General features: G+C 39.1%; 1 protein-coding gene across 2 annotated transcripts in view; it reads left to right on the top strand.

Annotated features, from left to right (window-relative positions):
* Nucleotides 1-19,989, top strand: part of CDYL2 (chromodomain Y like 2) — a 248,763-nt gene that overhangs the window by 216,512 nt on the left and 12,262 nt on the right. For both annotated transcript variants that reach the window (XM_069085876.1, XM_069085877.1), the window contains one exon: nucleotides 13,327-13,537. In XM_069085876.1, coding sequence (XP_068941977.1) covers nucleotides 13,327-13,537 — 211 coding nt within the window. The remainder of the gene's footprint in view (nucleotides 1-13,326; nucleotides 13,538-19,989) is intronic.

The raw sequence follows: 19,989 nt of genomic DNA, 5'->3' as shown, positions 1-19,989 counted from the left end.
GCTGTTTTTGTTATTTTTATGATTAATAACTCTAGTTGTCTTCCTCATGGTGAACGATTGCTGAATTCTTGATAAGAATCTAAATCATTCATAATTAATTATTTTTAGATTTATTTCTAGAGTATCTTTACTAAAATTTTATTCAAAAGTTCTGAATCAGTATTCATTAGTGAAATTGGTCCATTATTTTCTTTTCCACTTTATAGCTCCCTGATTTGGGTACCTGAACTACATTTGTCTCATCAAAGGAGGTTGGTAGAGTACCTTCTTTCTCTATTATTGAGAACACTTTATATATCATAGGGATTAAATGTTCTTTGTATGATTAGTGAAACTCATTTATAGATCTGGTCAAAGCAGGAATTTTCCTTCTTTTGGTAGTTCATTTATGTCTTTTCTTTATGGATTTGCTCTTGTGAGTCTGGGTTGTTTAGAATATCTCTCTCGTGTTTTGTTAATTTGGGTATTTTACATTTTGTACCTAGTCATCCATTTCCTCTAAGTCTTCAGTTTTTCTGGCATACAATTGAGTATAACATCATTTAATACTTTTCTCTTTTCTCTATTCTGTTTGGACTCACTATATGCATTTTTTAATTAATGGCTTATCAATTCGGGTACTGTTAAAAGCAGTTCAGTTTTATTTGTTAGTTCAAAAGTTCTTTTGTTTCAAGTTTTATTTTTTATTTTCGAAATTTCTTCATTTTGTCCTTGTTTTAGAGTTAATTTGTTATTTTCTAGTTTTTAATTTGCACATGAAATTTATTCATTTTCTCTATTTTGTTAACATATCTTTTCAGAGAGATAAATTTTCCTTTAAGGATGCTTTAGCTGCATCCCATATGTCTTGGTATGTTGTCCCACTGTTATCATTCTTTTTAAAATTATTATTTATTGATTCTATGATTTGTTCTTTAACCAATTCATTATTTCAGGTGATATTACTTATTCTTCATTAAGTCTTTATCTTTTGTTCATTTTTTCCTTTATTGCTAACTATTTTTACCCTATTTTGGTCTTTAAGGGACCACGGTATTTACCATTTCTCTCTTTATGTGTTTATTTGTGATTTTTTAATACCTTATCATATGATTAGGGTTTTTTGTAGTAGTACCATATAATGCTGAAAAATAAGAAAACCTTCTAATAATCCTTTTTAGAAATTATAATGGGTTTCTCACATCTAGTTTTTCTAATGTTTCATTCAGACCTATACTTTTCTTCTTATGTACTTCTCTGTGAGACCTCTTAAAGATGACAGCTAAAGTCACCCACAATTAGCCTATCAAAGATTTTTGCATTTTAGTTAGCCTTCTTTTAAGCATGCCATTTAATGCATACCTGTTTAGTAATGATTGTTCCCTTTACATATACATATATTGTTTATTTATCTGTAGTGCCTTTAAGCATAAGATAATTTCCCTGATTGTCACTTTTGTTAGTATATGTATATACATATATATGTATACATAATATATATATATATTACTATTACCTTATCTAAAACTATGATAGAAACTTCTGCTTTTTTGAAATCACCTGAAGCATAATAAATTTTTACCAGATTATTGTCTTCTTCTTTCCATTTCTCCCTCACAACATCACCCTATCTCTTAATCTCGGTGACATTCATTTGTTGTTTCCCCTTTCAAGAAATACTAATTCAGGCTTGTTCTCTTCTTTTACTAATTTCCATTCTATGACACTTGCATCCAATCACCTATTCATGAGCTTTGCACATAAATATTTTCTCAGAAGGTGAGACTTTTAGAAGCAATAGCTTGCTTCCTCCTTTGCCAGTCCAGAAAAAGAGTGTGATTCCCACCTCAACCTCCCCAAACCCCTTCCTTGTCTCTTTGTGAAAACATCCTTTGTTTAGATTCATTTCTAGAAGACATTAAAAAAAAGGGGTAGGGAAAATAAAATGTGGCATGATGGAATCAACAATGGATTTGGAGTCATATTGTTTTGTTTTGTTTTTAATATCCACTTGAGATGAGATTTATGAAGAAGAATTGTTTGTCATCCTTTGTCCATGGGGATATAAATATACTTCTCAATTCCTTCCTATCTTCTCCCCCATTGTTTCACTCTTTATTTAAATAACCTTTTTTTGTGATACTCCATTTTAAGAAATAGTATTTTCAATTCTCTTGTTTATTTTCTTTCCCCTTTCTTTGCTTGTCCCCACTTCTTGAACTTTTTATCTATCTATACATGCTCTCTCTTTATTCTTTAAATGTTCCTCAGATAAGGTAAGAGTTTAAAAATTAGTAATAGTCTTGTTCTTGAAACATGTTAACATCAGTTTATATGCTTAGTCTTTTATGCTATGTGTATATATTTACTTTTCTTAAAGTTATTTTAATGAATTTGCATGTCACCTCTTTCAGTAGAAATGATTCATATTAATCCCTTTTTTTCTGACAGTCTTCTTTAACTGATAAATTAACTCTAATTTGCAGGATATTTTGTAGTGCAAAGGTTATTTGAAAAATAAAGGTTATTAAAGAGGCAATTTACTTTGTCTTTTAGAATATCATTCCAGCCTTTCCTTTCATTTCCTGTGGACTGGAAATAATCTTGTACTTCTCAGACTATTTTTTTTTTTCAATTGTGAAAAGAGCCCTCCTGGGACAGCTAGGTAGCACAGCGAGTAAGAGCGCTGGCCCCAGTGTTTGGATGACCTGGGGATCGAATCCAGGCTCAGACACTTAGCACCCACCCAGAAACACCTGGCCATGTAACCTTAAGCAAGTTACTTAACCCCAATTGCTTAAAAAAAAAAGCCCTCTTGGCTTTCTGCAGATGATGTTTAATGTTGAAGCTCTAGACTAGAGCATTACTACAACATTTCTACATGAGTCATTTTCTCCTATGTGACTTTGGGCACATTCAGCCTTACTAGTTGTTTGTTTCTTCATCTGTAAAATAGGAATATTGAGAGATACTCTCCGAATCCATGCAGTTCTGTATATTTGGGGTTTCTGTGTCAGAGACCTTGAATTTTTCAAATCTATATTTTATTTGCCTTCCAGTACTTCTGACAGTTATCTAGTATGATTTCCTGAAATATGTTATTTTCATTTCATTGTATTTTTCTGGGGAACTAATAATTTTCAGATGATCTTGCTAGATTCTGTCTTTAAGGTGAGCTGCTTGAACTTTTAGAAATCTGAAACACTTCCAACTTTGTTTTCTTTCTTATTTGTTTTGATGTATTTTCTTCCATCTCTGCATTTTTGAGTTCCAGATATGTTCATCTCTTTTTTTCAGATATCTCAGTTTGAGCATTTCTTTATTATTTATTCTAAATTTTCAATTTTTTGTTTGTCCTTTTAATTTTTTTCTTTAGAAGCTCTAATGTTCATCCTTATTTCTTCCTTCATTGTTGTTCCAAACCTTTCTGTAAGTTCTGAACATCCTTTCATCATTTTTCTGGTAGTCTTGTGATTTTATTTTCCCTGTCTTCTGGGGTTTTGGTATCATTTCCTTTTACTTTATAGTATTTACTAATTATATTAGGCCTTCTCCTTAGTTGTTTGCTCTTTTAAAAATCTGATCATTTTTTCTAGGCAGTTTTATGTTAAATTCTTTCTTATCCCTTTGTTGTTTATCGAAATTAAGCTCTTTTGAGGTGAATTGAGCTTAGACTAAACCATCTTGCAAGAAGCCAATAGAAGTCAGGTAGCTCTAATTGCTAAGAAATTTTCCTTGTAGTGAATCAAAATCTATGACTTTACAACTTCTACTCTTTGCTCATAATTCTCCCTTCTGGGGTTCAAGCAGAAAAATGGTAATTTCTCCTCTATGTGACAATATTTTAAACACTTGAAAACAACTATTATGCCATTCCTAGGTATTCTCTTCTCTAGACTAAACATCTCTCATTTCTTATATTATTCAAGTTATTGCATGTTCTCCAGTCTCATCACCATCCTTGTTATCCAGGATTTAATTTGATTTAACAATAATATTAGACGTGGATGATTGTGGACAATACTGGATTTTAGTAATTTAGTAATAGGTCGAGTACGTCAGTTTTCTTTTAGTACTATGGGTGGTAAGATGGGTAGAATAAGACTTGGTTAGTAATATGGGTAGGCTAGGATTTTGTTCATAAAAACTTTATTTTTAAGATGTGTAGAACAAAGTTCTGTTAACAGAAAATGTAGCACAAGCTTCTTTTTAGGTGTTTGGGTATCAGGATTCTCTTACTAGGCAAGGTAAAATAAGATTTTATTAGTGGAATAGCTGATTCAGAAAAATGTTAATGTTAATTCTTTTAACCAAACATTTTTGACACCTGAGCAAAAATAACCAGCCAAATCAGTTTTTTGAGATCTCCTTTACCTTGGGGGTATCCTTTTGTAAACTGTCCTTAAAAGTTGATCTAATCATCACACTCCACCACAAATACCTTTGTGATCTTTTTCTCCACCTTCACAGTAGATACTGAACAAATCAAGTGTCAAGGCAGTTAGAATGATATTTATGTTTCAGTGAATCATGATTCTAATTGACAAACATTCATCAAATGCCTGTCATATGAAAACAGATGAAATCAAAACCTAGCCCCTGCCCCCAGGAATCTTGTCTTCTATTGAGAGATTCACAGATAATTAAGTGCTTGTTGATTTGAAGAGGGAAAGAGTACTAATTTGAAAGGCTACTCATGGGAGATGACAGCTGAGTTAAACCTTGAAGGAAACTAAGACTTCTAAGAGGAAGTGGCAAGGAAGGAGTTCATTTCAAGTGGAATATGGGACCATGAGTTCAGAGAACAAAAAATAGGCCAGTTTGGATGGAGGGTAGAATCCACAAAAGGGAGGAATGCAGAATAAGCGTGATTAAGCTGATGTACACACTTTCTCCAGTGGTACAGGTTGCAACCAACTTCTGTCTTCTTGCCCTCTACATTTCATCTTTATGTCTTTTCATAAATCTTCCATAGAAGATCAACTCCATACAATGGAAGCCTCCATCTGTTTTTTCTAATACATTCCATGACTACAAGTATGGCTCTTGGACTTTTGATCTGTTACCTCTTCTTGTCACTACTGGACCAGCCTATAACCTTTCCCAATTGCAAACATATACATTTCCTGTATGATTACTTTTATACCATTTCTTGCATTGTAAAGCCAAGCACAAACAGCTCTCCTGAGGACTGCTTCTGTGAATAACTTTACAATTCTGATCACATAGTATAGCGAACTGTCTATTTATTCAGCAATAAACTAAAGCAAAACTTTCACAGAAACCAAAGTAAAGAATCCACAACAATATAAAATAACAACTTATTACTAAGGTGGCTACATAGTTTTAAAACAAAAGAGATCATTCAGTAAGTCCTTAATTCAGTCATTCTTAAGGAGCAGTCATCCTTAAGGGATACAAAGTACAAAAGTCTCCCATTCCTAGGTCATGTTGTCTTAATCCTGTCAGCCAGCACTAAGTACCCAAGTAAAGCTCCTTTCATCTTGACTCCAGACTGACTTCCAAACTCCATGGTTCTTCTTCCATGCTCCCAGCTCTTGCCTGAATTCACCCACATATCACCTGGATTCACAGGTTGACAGCTCTCATCTGCTGTTCCAACTCCTTCTCTAGCTAGAAGCTCATGGTGACCAGTCCACCTCAATCCCATCACAGTTTCTGTTTCTGGGAAGACAAAGCTTAACAGAGCCCCCCTACACACATCAAGCTTAGCAGAGTGACAGCAATATTCACACACATTGCCGGCACTATCATCAATTCACTTTCTGCCTGTGAAATCAACACAGACCAACAGACAGGGCTTCTGTCTGAGAAGACAAACACAAATCATTGGTAAAGCACCAGGACCTCTGAAAGCATCAGGAAAACCCTCCTTCAGGACTTCTATGAACAGACAGCAGTAAAGTCCTCTTTCAGGGCTTCTGAGCTAGCAGTAAGGTCTCAGGGCTTCTGTAACAGCAGCAACATCCTCTGTCAGCAGACAGATCTGACAAAGTCAACACAGACAGAACAGACAGACAGAGTGCTGGCACCACAGCCATCCTTCTTCCGACTTCTGCTCTGTCCCAACTCATGCTCAAGCTTTTATATCCTTAGCTCCTTCCTGTTCCACCCTTCCTCTTATGTCCTTCCTATTCTAGTCTTTGGCAAGTTCCTCCCACTTGGGGCTTCACAGGTTCTGTTTCTAACAAAGACTTGATATAATCACAGATAAGGCTCATAGACACTTGAATAATTGAAACAAGGAGCTAAGTACTATTTTGCTTGCTATTACATGCATTCACATCATTACAAGGCACTGAAATCTACTCAAGCCTTCCATGTGTCTGTCCATTGCTCTTTGGGTCATCCATCATTTTTATTCCTCAAAGAGTGAATGTTCCATGATTCACAGGCATAGAACATTAACAAAAGAAGATATAAAAATATGGATTTTGTTTTGGTGAACGTGTCATGTGATTTTCCAAATACAATCTAATCCGCTGTCTTCTGGGTTCAGTTTATTCTCCATTTGTAGTGCTTGTCTAATCCATATGTATTGATGGACTAGCTCAGTGGAGTACCCTTCCAACTTCATGACGTAGTCTGGATAATAGGGATTCATCATTGATTTCTTCCCCATGGGCACTGAGTGTTTGTAGATATCATAGAGGATGTTTGTAGAATATCATTTATACAATATCATTTGTAAATAGAAGTATCTGAAACAACTTACTATCTATGGAGGATCCTACTTCAACTCACATTCTCAGTGATTGTGGTGTCTTATCTTTGTCAAGTACACTTCTTCCTGTTTTATATTTTACTTAATGCTGATAATCAGGGGATCTTTGAACAAATAACTCTATGGTTGCACTTACCAAGAAATCTTATATTATCTTAGCCTATACATGCACAGAAAAGAGCCTTTAGTGACATGTTGCTTTACTGAGTCAAATTGTTTTTATATTATCAACAAAAATAAACAGTGGTGTTCTTATATTCTTTACACTCTGCAGCTGATTATGCAACCGTGAAGATAAGAGATGCTGTAGAAAATTACTTTTAAAAAAACTGCCTGTTTCCCTTCTCATGTTTTCATTAAGGATATCCTCAATATGTGGGTAGCTCACTCTCAGCAAACTTTTAGAGATGAAAAACTGAACAAGTTGTTGGCATTCTCTTGGTCATGGTTATTTTGGTGGTAATCTAGGACTTTTTTTTCCCAGTCACTCAGTATCTTCCCTTCTTTCACATATCTTGAATATCTGCCTCTCAATGTTTTCAAAATTATGTTGTTTCCAGTGTGGATTTCTCCAGCGTGTACTTTATGTGGCCCATCTGCTGCTCTAGTCTTCATCTTCTTCTCACTACCCTTTCTATACCAGGGACAGAGGTGTTAAGAGTCCAAAAGTGGTATATCTAGGGTCACTTATGATAAAACTAATTTATTTAAAAAAAACTGAATTTAATGTCTTTTGTTACATTTTAGGTTCTGAACTGTCTCCCTCCCTCCCCAACCTGCACTAGGAAAACCCACCATTTGACAAAGATTTATAAATATATGTAAAACCATCCTATGCATACTTCTCTTTATCAGTTCTTTCTCTGGAGGTGGATAGCATCTTCCTTCATACAGCCTTTGTAGTTGATTTGAGTATTTGTACTACTCAGAACAACTTGGTCATTCACAATTATTCTTCAAACAATATTGATGTTACTGTATACAATTGTTCTTCTCTTGCTTCTTCTCTTTCACTTATCATTATTTCATGCAAGTCTTTCCATGTTTTTCTAACCACTTCATCATTTACAGCACAATACTATTCCATTACAATCATATACCACAGATTGGTCAGCCATTCCTCAATTGATGGGCATCCCCTCAATTTCTACCTCTTTGCCACCACAAATAGAGCTGCTATAAATATTTTAAAGTATATAGGTCCTTTTCTTTTTTCCCTGGTCATCTTTGGAAACAGATCTAATAGTGGTATTTCTGGGTCAAAGGGTATACACAGTTTTATAACTCTTTGGGCATAATTCCAGATTGCTTTAATAGAAATAGTTATCTTAACACTTGGAGAAATCAGAATGAATGATTCTAATTTATTTGGAATAAATATCAAAGTTATCTATTTTTTAAATCCTCTAATGTTCTAGTCTGTTGCTTCATCATGACATGGAGATGACCCTAGGTTCTCAAAGTTTATTTCAACAGGGTACAATTTCTAGAAGGTCCACATAAGCTACCAAGGTTTTCCAGGTGAGCCTGGTGATAGATTGTGCTTCTCGGATCTGAGGACCACCCTTGCTGCTTTCAGATATTGATTCCCACATTAACCCTGGCCTCAGAAATGTACTATCTATGTTACCCTGGGGAAATCATTCAACCCTTGTCTGCCTCAGTTTCTTCAGCTCTGAAGTGGGGATTATAATACCACCCTCCCAGAGTTATTGAAGATCAAATGAGATAACAGCTATAAAGCCCTTTGTAAACCTTAGAAGACCTATATAAATGCTAGCTATTAATATATATTTGTTGGGTTAGATGCTAGCCTGCATTTAGAAAGCACTTCCAGAGAGATTGAGTTGGTTAGGCTGGCCTGCTTGTTTTGGCACCAAAATTCAGTGCCTAATTAGTTAATAATAGAGCATAATTTTGACTTGGCTTTGAATTATTTTTTCTCTTTGGATAATTCTTCAGGTCTTTGCATTGTGACCATGTAGCTATCTCTTTATCCTTCCTCAAGTGAGTGTTGGTGCTCATGGCAAAATGGGCTTGAAAATAGGCAAAGCTGTAGAAGTCTCCTTCTGTAACCAAGAACTTCCACCATGGCTTAACTCCGTCTCTCTCAATGTCTCCCTCTGAGGCTAAGACCACTCAAATTCTTGCTTGTTACTATAATAAGAGATTTTATTGTCAAGAAGAAAACTTGGTTTGATTCTGGTGGATCAAGAGGAAAACATGTAGTGACTTGGGATTTGGGCAATGGGGAATAGTCAGTTAAAAAAGTCATCTAATTGTGGCATGCTCAGGTTTATATATGGGATACCTTTCTTACTTTGGTAAAGCTGAGCTTTAAAAATGGACCTTTTAAGAGAAGGAATGGATAGATGTGTCTAGAAGCTCAGGATTTTCATGATTTATGAGCACTTTATTGAAAATACTAATGATGTTGACCTCAAGAAGAAACAGAATCATGGTTTTAGCAGTCTTCTGTGCTGAATAGGAAAAAAGAAATAAGAACTAATTAGATAAAAAAAATAAGAGGGAAGAAGGGGAGAGACATGGAGAGAAATAGACAGAAAGGCAGATAGACAGATAGACATATTGAATTCTATGTGCCAGGCAGTATGCTAATAGCTGAGGATACAAATTCAATTAAGCAAAACAATCCCTGCCTTCAAGGAGCTTACATTCTAAGTTGGGAAAATAGCACATGAAAGTCAACTAGATGAGAGAGGAAGTCCACATAGCAATTTGGGGTGGAGATGGCCATGAATTGGTGTGGAGGTTTGGTCCTGATCAAGATAAGGTAATAACTCACCTAACAGAGCCCAGCATTTCCCGGGCAGAGTGCAAGATTCTCAATGGAGGAAGGTAGGGCTTATGGCCAGAACAGAAGCAGCATGGTGTGGGGATGGCCAGAAATGATACAGAGACAGAGATTGGACTGGATGAACTCTTTACATTCCCTTCCAACTCTGACATTCTGCAAGTCTGTGATCTAAGACCTAGCCCATTAGTGGTCTTGACTCAAAGCTGCATTTCCCTCTTGTCCTATGGTCTTTCTTTGATGCCTTATCATGGTGTGAAGGTAACCTTGGGTTGTTACAGTCTTTGCCAGCAGGTCATGAGCTCTGTCGGGCCCTGCTAAGCTGGATGTGTTTCAAGTGCAGCCCAGTGATGGATTATGTGTCAGCTGTTGGAAGAATGGCTTAGCTAGATGTGGAGAGGCTCATTGCAGACAGTTATGTCCCAGGGGATAAGATTATTGGTCACACCTCCTAGTGACCATCTTCTAGGTGAAGGAGGGGTAGCGATTTGCATTGGTGGAGATATTTTCCACATCAATAACATCTGAATTTTTGAAGTATCAACTTCAGAAATCTGTCCATTGGTAGAAATGCCTCATTTATAGGGTTTAACCATTAGGGTTTTAGAAAGTGCTCCAGGTACAGGGCATGTCCTAATGCCAGGTCTCTAGTGTTACAGGGTCAGTCAAGGATGTGTGCCATGGTGCTAAATCAGGAATGGACCTCCTTCCCAGAGCCTCTGTGCATGAACTGAGATTCAGAGACCTACTGCCTCATTATTCAAAAAATGCTTCTTATGATTTTGAAACTTTCCTGCCCAGCTCTAAGCCCCTGGTCCAAGGAACCCTATCTCCAGGCAGATCAGAATTCCTCAGAATTCTAACTGGATGAAGTCCGACAAAGGCTAAAGAGAAAAAGGTACACCTGATGGTATTGAAGACAAATCCTGTGGCATTAGCCAGGTCTGTGTATAGTCTGTCACTGGCATGCCAAGACATGTCATAGTTAATGTCAGGGTCAGTGATTACTGTAAGTGAGCATAGCGTATGAGCCAAGTGTGTCCCAGAAGACCCTGACATACCTGGCCATCAGTGCAGCCTCAGTTATTTCTTCCAATGAAGAATCATGAATTTTTTCCTTTGCCTTTGACTTTATGAGCACCCTTATTTTTAATATATCTATATATGCGTGTGCTTTAATGCACTGCTTGCAATGAGTGAAGAAAGTGGGATGTTCTGGACACAAGGGAATGATGCATCAAGTGGTGGTTGTCAACACCACAGGTTGGTTTCTAGATGTTGAAAGGAATTGAAATGGTTTGAAATATTACTGAAAAGACAGACTTTCATCAGTAAAAGGCTGCTAACAATGGCAGTAACACTCATTTGTGTATAGCCGAAGGGTCCATGAGGGGTGGCCGTGTGACTCAGTGGAGCTTATGCCAGCAACCCTCAGATGTGATGGAGTGCCCCCATCTTTGTGGCTGCAGTCTGTGCCCTTCTGTTCTGTCCAGTGTCATCCCCATTCTTTAAAATGGTTCCACGGGCTTTGCGTGTGTGTGTATGCGTGTATTGTGTATGTATGTATGCACATATGTGTCACATTAAGAGACACAGGTCTTTGGCCCAGGGCAGAGCCATTGTCTGCATAAGGGAAGGGGAGGGAGACAGAATGATTGGGGAAAATGTTGAGCTTTGTAAAGATTTTATATGTCCTTAAATTACTCAATGGCTATTTTTCACTATTTATCAATCTATCAGGTTCCATCATTTCCATTGTTTTTTTCCATTCTCTTTTTAGTGCCCTAATGTGCCTGCTATTTGCCCCTTATCTAGGAAATTTAGACAGTAGACAGTCTTATTGACAGAATGAGACAGAATCTCATTCAGTGTGTACTCCCTTGAGTACCTTTACTTTATCAGTCCCCAAATCATGTACACAAACAACTCCATCCAGTGTTTGTAAGTGTAGGGGTGCTACCAGATCCAAATCTATATATACTAACCTGAAGATACTAGCTACAGGCCCCACATTGTGGTCCATGTCGTAAAACACTATAGCTGTGGGCAACACAATTTAGGGAGGTATGTGATTCAGTTGGAGAGGATGGTGAATGGACTAGAGACCATTACAGCATGAGAATTTGTTGAAGGGATTGGGGATGGTTGGCCAAAAAAATTACTTTTTAGGATTCTTTAAATAGATGAGCTGTTGCATAAAAGAGGGATTAGCCTTGTTCTGCTTGGCCCCAGAGGGTGGAACTATAGTAATAAATAGAAGTTGCCAGGATGAAGAATTTGACTCGGTATGAGGAAGAATTACCTAATGATTAGACCCATCTAGCTGTGGAATGGGATGCCAGGCGAGATACTGTCATAATGAAAGGTATTGAGTAAATATTAGATGATTTGGCATGTGTTTGGTATAGGGTATTCTTGCACTGGAGGGGAGATTAGGCATAATTTTTAAGGTCTTTTCCAGTCCTTCCATGCTATGATTCTCTGGTTAATACACAGGTCTATAGAGTCAAACCCAGCATGACCAAGGAATAGTGGATGGTTTCTTTTTTTCCTTCTGAGAAATTTACATAATGATAATCACTTGCTCGCTAAAAAGTGTTCCTACAAATTGCTTTTTAATGACACTGTGAAACTGGGAAATCAAACAAACATCCCTTTGGAAATTAAGTCATCAAAGAATTTTATCATTGAAAGGATTTTGGAGGTCATTTAGTCTAGGCTTCTATCCAATTCATAGGTCTATAATAAAAAATCATCCAGCCTCTGCTCAAATATTTCAACTAATTGGGTGCTAGTAACATATTAAAGAAGTCCATTTTGGTTCAGGGCATGTCATTTAATTGATAGCTAAACCAGTCAACAAGCATTTATAAAATGCCTATTGTGTGCTAAGGGCAGGTAGGTGTTACAGAGGATAGAGTGTTGGGTCCAGAGCCAGGAAGACCTAAATTAAAATCTGACTTCAGATACTAGCTGGGTGACCCTGGGCAAGTCACTTAACCCTGTTTGCCTCAGTTTCCTCATCTATAAAATGAGGTGGAGAAGAAAATGGCAAACAACTCTAGTATCTTTGCCAAGAAAACCCCAAATGAATTCATGAAAAATCAGACATTACTGAAACAACTAAACAACAGAAGAAAAAATATCTGCATTTTAGACCAAAAAAACATGACTAAACAAGAGCAAATTATGTACTTGGTACTGCACTAAGCATTGGAAGATAGGAAGATGGAGCTATTGACCTTGAGGAGTTTACATTCTATGGGGCAGATAGGGTGTCTTAACCATTAGGAAATTTTTCAAGTAGAATGGGCCTTTCTGTGATTCCTATCCAGAGTTCTGCCCTCTGAGGCCAAGCAGAACAGGTCGAAGACAACTATTAGGTCCCCCAGAGGTCTTTTCTTGAAAGTCAGATATCCCCAGGTGATTCGACCAGTCTTTTTATAGCATAGTTTTGAGTTCTTTCATTACCCCCAACTGTCCTATGGGCCTGTTCCAGCTTATCATTGTCTTTCCTGAAATGAGGCCTGACTTCAGAGAGAACTGAGAATGGTGGGACTGTCGCTTTCCTCACTCTGGTTCCGTTAATGCTGTGGAAGATAGGTATGGTACAAGGCCACAGATCGTTCCTTCTGGTCTGTCCTGAGGGCCAGAGAAAGCTGAGGACTCTGCATCATTCCCAATTAATTCTAAGTGGCAGGGGTACCTAGCACAGGTTAGAAGTCGGTCACAGACATATCTCATCTCTGTAAGATTATCATTTCTTTAAATTTTTTTTTAATTTTAGGGATTTTGTGAGAGCCTTTATCCAGTTTAAGAAGCCCATTGTGGTTGCTATTAATGGGCCCGCCCTGGGGCTGGGCGCATCCATCTTGCCCCTCTGTGACATCGTCTGGGCCAGTGAGAAGGCCTGGTTTCAGACACCTTATGCAACCATACGCCTCACCCCTGCTGGATGCTCCTCATATACCTTCCCACAAATCCTCGGTGTTGCACTGGTAAGACTCCCTGTGTTGTAATTGTCTTAATGATCTTTGCAATCACCTGAGTGTTTTTTTTCCTGTTCGTTATTGATTGTTTAATATTGATCAACTGTTGGAATTGGACATGGAAGCCGGGGGGTGGAGGGAGACTGAATTCAGATCCTGCCTCATGTGCTTAATAGGTATGTGACACTGGCAGGTCCCATAGCATCTCAGCCTCAGTTTCCCCATCTGTAAAATTGGAATAAAAAAACACACAGCACTTGCCTTCCAAGGTTGTTGTGAGGAACTGATGAGACCTGCATGAAGTGTTTTGCAGATGTTAAAGTGACAGATAGGGCAGTTCCTTTTCTATAACGTTTTATAATTTACAAATAGCTGTTCTCCCAGTGACCCTGCCAGGTAGGTAGCTTGAGTAATGCTAACCTAATTTTATAGCCAGGAAGCCAAAGTTCAGAGAGAATGGAATTACCTGTTTGTGCTGATCCTATGTCACAATGAAGGCTCTGACCCAGGCCTCCTGACCTGGAGTCAAGGACATTTACTACCACATCCAAACTTTTGTTATTCAGAGTTCAAATGAGACTGACTGCATTGTTACCTGGCTATGAAGTTGTACGTGCAAAAGACCCTAGCTGGTCTCCCCTGGGTGTGCCAGGAGAACCCATCATCCAGGACACAGGGTTTAATGTGCTACCACTTACAGACCCCCAAATAGTCTCCCAGACCACATAGTACCTTTACCTTCTTCCTGATAAGCTGTATGGAGACTAGGCTGATCTGTTCCTTGGCAGTCCCTAGGCCTTCCAACACTCACCTCAGCTAGCCATCCTATCCTCAACCTCCTTCCAGACCCTCTTTGGGGGAGTGGGCTGCTTTATACCTCTCTTTGAAATGGGGTACTCAGTCTCATTCCATTCCTTGTTACTGGTGACTATCTTGTGACTCCATGGTAAATATGTCTTATAGATAAGAACGTGGTCTAAGAACCTGAGTGTGCCACCAACACCAGGCTCATAACCTAGCCCCAAAGAGAAAAATGGAATAATCCCCCCACTCTGCAGAATACCATCATTATTTGGGACCTACTTGTGTTAGCTTACACTTACATAGTGGTTTAAGTTTTGCAAAACTTTACAAATATTATCTTATTTTATCCTCACAACAACCCTATGAGGTAGCTGCCATTACAATCCCCCATTTTATAGTTGAAGAAACAGAGGTCAAATGACTTGCTGTAGCACCAGTGTGATATTCACAGTACCTGTGGTGGCTATGAATATGTTGGTGTAATTCTGAAGCACAAAACGTCACAGACTCTCCACATGGAAGACAGAACCAAAACACCAGAAAGTAAAATCCATCATTGTAGCAAAGAAATATATATATACATACATACATACATATATATATATACATATATACACACACACACACACACACACACACACATACATATACATATAAAACAATGCAGGGGCACTGCCATCCCCAAGCCTTCCCCCTTGTAGGGCCTTCCCACAAACAAATACTTCAACAGTTTGCTGCCTGCTTCCTCTTTCTCCCTCAGCTCTAACTGCTCTGACCAACTTCCTCTGGGTTCTGCTCCCATTCAGCAAGCTTCTCCCACCACAGGCTTCATGTGACTTAGGTTTCCATGTTACTTAAGGTCACATGGGCCTATTAATGTATGGGAAAGATCTTCCCATTAAGCAAAAATACATTACCATTACACTTGCCCAGGGTTACATAGTGTATAAGTGTCTGAGGTCATATTTAAATTCCTAAATTTAAATATTGAATAAAGTATCCCAAGTTATTCTCATGGAAAACATGGGACTGGGTGGCTATGTAATTAGTTGGCTTCACAACTAGGTTTCAGTGGCTGGACCCAGGAGTCAGTGTCACCTTAGAAGGTCATCTCTTGTGCAGTAGCCCAAAGAACCATCTCGCCTTGGTGTTGTTTCACATTTTTATCAATATTGTGAATAGAGGCCTTTTCAAATCCGCAGGGGACACAAGGCTAAGTTCAGGCCTGGCAGTCTATCTACTGTTCTGCCTCTGCTTTCTTGTTTCCATCTTGGGTGGGAGAAAGTACCAATAACTTAGGAAACCAGAATAGACCTCATGTAGAAGGAAGCACCTGAAGAAAGATAGAAATTCTATAAGGTAGAGATGAACAAATAATGTATCCAGGCATGCTGGAACCATCTAGTAAAGATTTTTTGGAATAGTTCTAAGTTTTCTTGTAGTTTTTCTTTAAATTGAGACTAAAATTGACTTCTCTGCACTTTTGTCCTTTACTCCCATCTCTATACTTTGGGGCCCAGACAGAACAAGTCTGGACCCTCTCCCATGTGAGGTTTTAAGATACTTTATGACAGCCTTATTTCTACTCAGGCCAGGGTTGTCAAAGAGGGAGTCCCTGCATGAGGTCTAAAGTCTGTGGCTCCTCCTTTTCTGGCTCCTTCATGCTAAAGGAGAGCCTGGGCACTGGGCAGGGGGGGAGGCAAAACTGACATTTTCTGCTTGACAGGCAGTTAGCCATTCCTACCTATCACTTAGGACCCACTTGCATTATGCTGTGCCCTGGTGTATCGCCAATGGACCGTTCCATGTGCAGGTCTCATTTATTTGTTAAAAAGAACTTCTTCTCCTCTGACATTTTTACAGAAAGATGATGTCTCTGTGACTTAGGTGGGAGGAATGCTGAATGTTGCTGAGTCTGGGGAAAATAATGCCCACCTGGGGAATACACAGTGGGAGAGATCACTGAATTAGGGGGCAGAGGACCCATCAGATCCTGACTCTGCCATTTGCTGGGTAACTGTAGACGAGGAAACATGAGATGTGCAAATTTAGAGACATCTCCATTCCAAATGTTCATAGGGACTATTGTTGCCTGATTTATGGTAGAACCTTCCCAGCTTATATTGGTCCAATCAACCTCAGTCAGATATGCTGTACCTTGACCCCAACATTTCATAGATATCATTTTGGTTCTCTTGGAGAACACAGGATGACAACCAACCAAGCTTTGGAAAGGGCATTTGAGTTCTCTGGCCTTCTGTTTTTCCATCTAGAAGATGAGAAGCACCCAGGAAATATGGCCCAAATAATCCACCCTTCCTACTCTTTGACCTTGAATCTCCCCCACTGCTACCAAGGTAGGGGCAGGTCACTGCAAACATGAGATGACTGAGAAATCATTGTACCCTTGAAGGCCTTAGGAAGGCCTTGTGGCAGTAGAGTCTCTTGGTCTTGAAAGGGGGCTTAGCTACAACTATGGGGAATTATCATTCTTGGATAGAGAGCTTCCTTATCTTCCCTTTCCCAGAATGGGAGAGTGTAAAAACACTCATTGGTTAAGTTTCCTCTCCACAATGACACAGACTTGCAGTGGCACCATCCCAGGTTCAAAGGGGAGCATCACCAAAGTTTGGAGCTGGAAGACCCCTCAAAGACCATGTCGTCCAATCTGTATCTAAATACCCTTCATAGCATACTTTCTTGAGCAGGAATTCTTGGCATCTGCAGTCCTTCTTACAGGGTCCATTGAGAGGTTCAGGGTCATTCACAAACTTGGATGGGGAAAAACTTCATCTTTATTTTTACTAACTTCTAACTAAAATTTGGCATTTACTTCAGTTATTTAAAAGCAGTATTCCAAGAAAGGGTCCACAGGCTCTGCCAGGCTACCAAAAGGGCCTATGTCACACCAAAAGATTAAGAACTCCTGGCCTAGGGGAGGCTAGGTGGCACAGTGAATAGAGCATTGGCCCTGGAGTCAGGAGGACCTGGGTTCGGATCTGGCCTCAGACACTTAACACAAAAAACATCCATGTGACCTTGGGCAAGTCACTTAACCCCAATTGCCCTCCCAAAAGCAAAAGAAAAAAACCCAAAACTCCTGGTTTATAGGATCAGTAAGTTTTCCTTTACACCAGTCAGACCTAAATTTATCTCTTTGCCACTTGCATTCACTGCTCCCTGTTGGGCCCATCAGGGCCAAATGAAACAAACTGAATCCCTAATCCCAGGGACAGCTCTTGAGAGGCTTGCAGACAGCCATCATGTCTTCCACTAAATCTTCTCTTCTCAGGGCTAAACATCCCCAGCTCCTTCCAGTAATCCTCATTTGAAATGAATTCAACATCTTTCATCCTACCAGCTGTCCTCTCTAGACACTCCAATTTATCAATTTTGTTGTTGCTATTTAGTCATTTTTCAGTCTCATCCAACTCTTCATGACCCCATGTGGGATTTTCTTGGCAAAGATACCACAGTGGTTTGCCATTTCCTTCTCCAGCTCATTTTATAGACAAGGAAACGAGGCAAACAGGGTTAAGTGACTTGCCCAGGGTCACACAGCCAGTAAGTGTCTGAGGATGTATCTGAACTCTGGTCTTCCTGACCCAGTACTCTATCCACTGTACAACCTAGCTGCCTCAGTTTATCAATGGTTCTCCTTAAATAAGAAGTCCAGAATTGAGGACAATTTCAGACGTGGTCTGACCAGGTCTAGCCAGAGTACAGTGGAGACTATTCCTTTAATGGCAGTGGGGCATGCTTCTCTGCCCCTCTTACATAAACATAGTAGGAGCTATATATATATATATACACACACACACACACATATATATGTATATATATATGTTAGCTGTCATCATCATCATCATTATCCCAGGGTGGTTCTGAGTATCAAATAAGATAATATTTGTAAAGCACTTAGCCCATGGTCTGGTACGTAGTAAGAGATATGCAAATGACGTTTCCTCCCTCCCTTATGTCTTCCCTAGTTTTGTACTCGTGAAATTAATTTCCTCAGTCCATTATCATTAATCAGTTTTCTCTCATTTGCCTCAGCCTGATGTGCTCGCTAGGCTGTCAAAAGCTTTTTTTCAACCCTGGGTCTGTCCTTGAGGGTGTTAGCTATCCCTCCCAGTCTTGTGTCCCCTGCAGATTTGAAAAGGCCTCTCTCCACACTATTGATAAAAATGTGAAACAACATCAAGCCGAGATGTTTCTTTGGGCTACTACACAAGAGATGACCTACTAAGGTGACACTGACTCCTGGATGAAGCCTTTGAAACCTAGTTGTAAAGCCACCTAATTACACAGCCACCCAGTCCCATGTTTTCCACGAGAATAACTTGGGATACTTTATCAATTGTTTCATTTAAATCTAAGTGAAATGGAACTTCAGCATTTCTCTGCCCTACCAGTTTAGTAACCTTGACGACAAAATAGATTTAAGTAGACACTAAGTGTAAGGCATCATGCAACCGCTATCTCATTTGATTCTCACAACATGAGGTAGGCGCTACTATGATCCCCGTTTTAAAGTTGAGGAAACCGAGTCAGGCAGATGTTAAATGACTAAAAGCCCATAAGTATCTGAAGTCAGATTTGAACTTGGGTCTTCCTGACTCAAGGCCCAGCACACTATGTACTACACCACCTAGGTGCTTCTGAGTAAAAAGGATAACCCAGTATAACTTATTCATGATGAAACCCTGCTGGCCCTTGTGACCACTACTTCCTTTTCTAGGTGTTTACTAAAAAATCAGTCAATCAAGAAGCATTTACTAAGTGCCCACTGTTTGCATGGGGGTCCAACAACTAAATAGTCCTCTTCCTTAAGGAGTTAGCATCCTGTCAGGGGAGATGACACATTACATACAAAAGTATATAAAGGTAATTTCATAGGGGGTGGGACTAGCAGGGCTGTGCTTGAGCCCAGGAAGGAAGCTGGGAAATGTAAGAAGCAGAGGGGAGGAGAATATGCATTCCAGCCCTGGGCTATTTAAGGGCACAGAGACCTCTGAGTGCTTGCATGGGAGTAACTACCATTGTGTAATAATGCTAGTTAGGAAGTTTGGGGCTAGGCAAGGAAGAGCTTCAAAGGGATTTATATTTAATCCTGGTGGTAACTGGGAGCTAGTAAGAGTTTATTGAGTAGGGGTGTGATGTGGTCAGAGGGGAGAAGGGAGATTGGAGATTAGAGAAGGAAGAGGCTTTGAGGTAGGGAGACTTTTAACAATACATTCTAGAATCTGGGAACCAAAGTCAAGTTCCCTGGCCTATAGTTGACAGACTTTATTATTACTTCTGTTTTGAAGGGATGAGATTCAAGCAGATTAGATCCTACTGGCAAGTCATGAAGCCAGAATGGGAGTGAGAGATCTCCATGAACTTAAACTCTGAAATTCCTCTTATAACTTCTTATCCTTCTATCTCTCCCTCTGCCTTATTCCTCTTAATTCTTTATTCTCGGTGACCTCTGGTCATTACATATTTCTGCATTCCCAATCTATTGCCTGTAATCTGGTTTCACTTTCCCCCTTTTCCAATATTGACTCTAGAGTTGTCTATCTCCAGTTCAATCTTAAACCATACCCTAGACTCCCTTGTCCCCTTACCTTAATATTATCCATCCTTTTCTAAGCCTGCATTCCCTGTAATTG

The sequence above is a fragment of the Petaurus breviceps genome, unplaced genomic scaffold (assembly GCF_028583685.1).
Source record: "Petaurus breviceps papuanus isolate PSGF00001 unplaced genomic scaffold, PetGlider_PUasm1.0 176, whole genome shotgun sequence".
Classification (NCBI taxonomy): domain Eukaryota; kingdom Metazoa; phylum Chordata; class Mammalia; order Diprotodontia; family Petauridae; genus Petaurus; species Petaurus breviceps.
The sequence above is the reverse complement of the archived record's forward strand: the minus strand, read 5'-3'. Positions and strand labels throughout refer to the sequence as shown.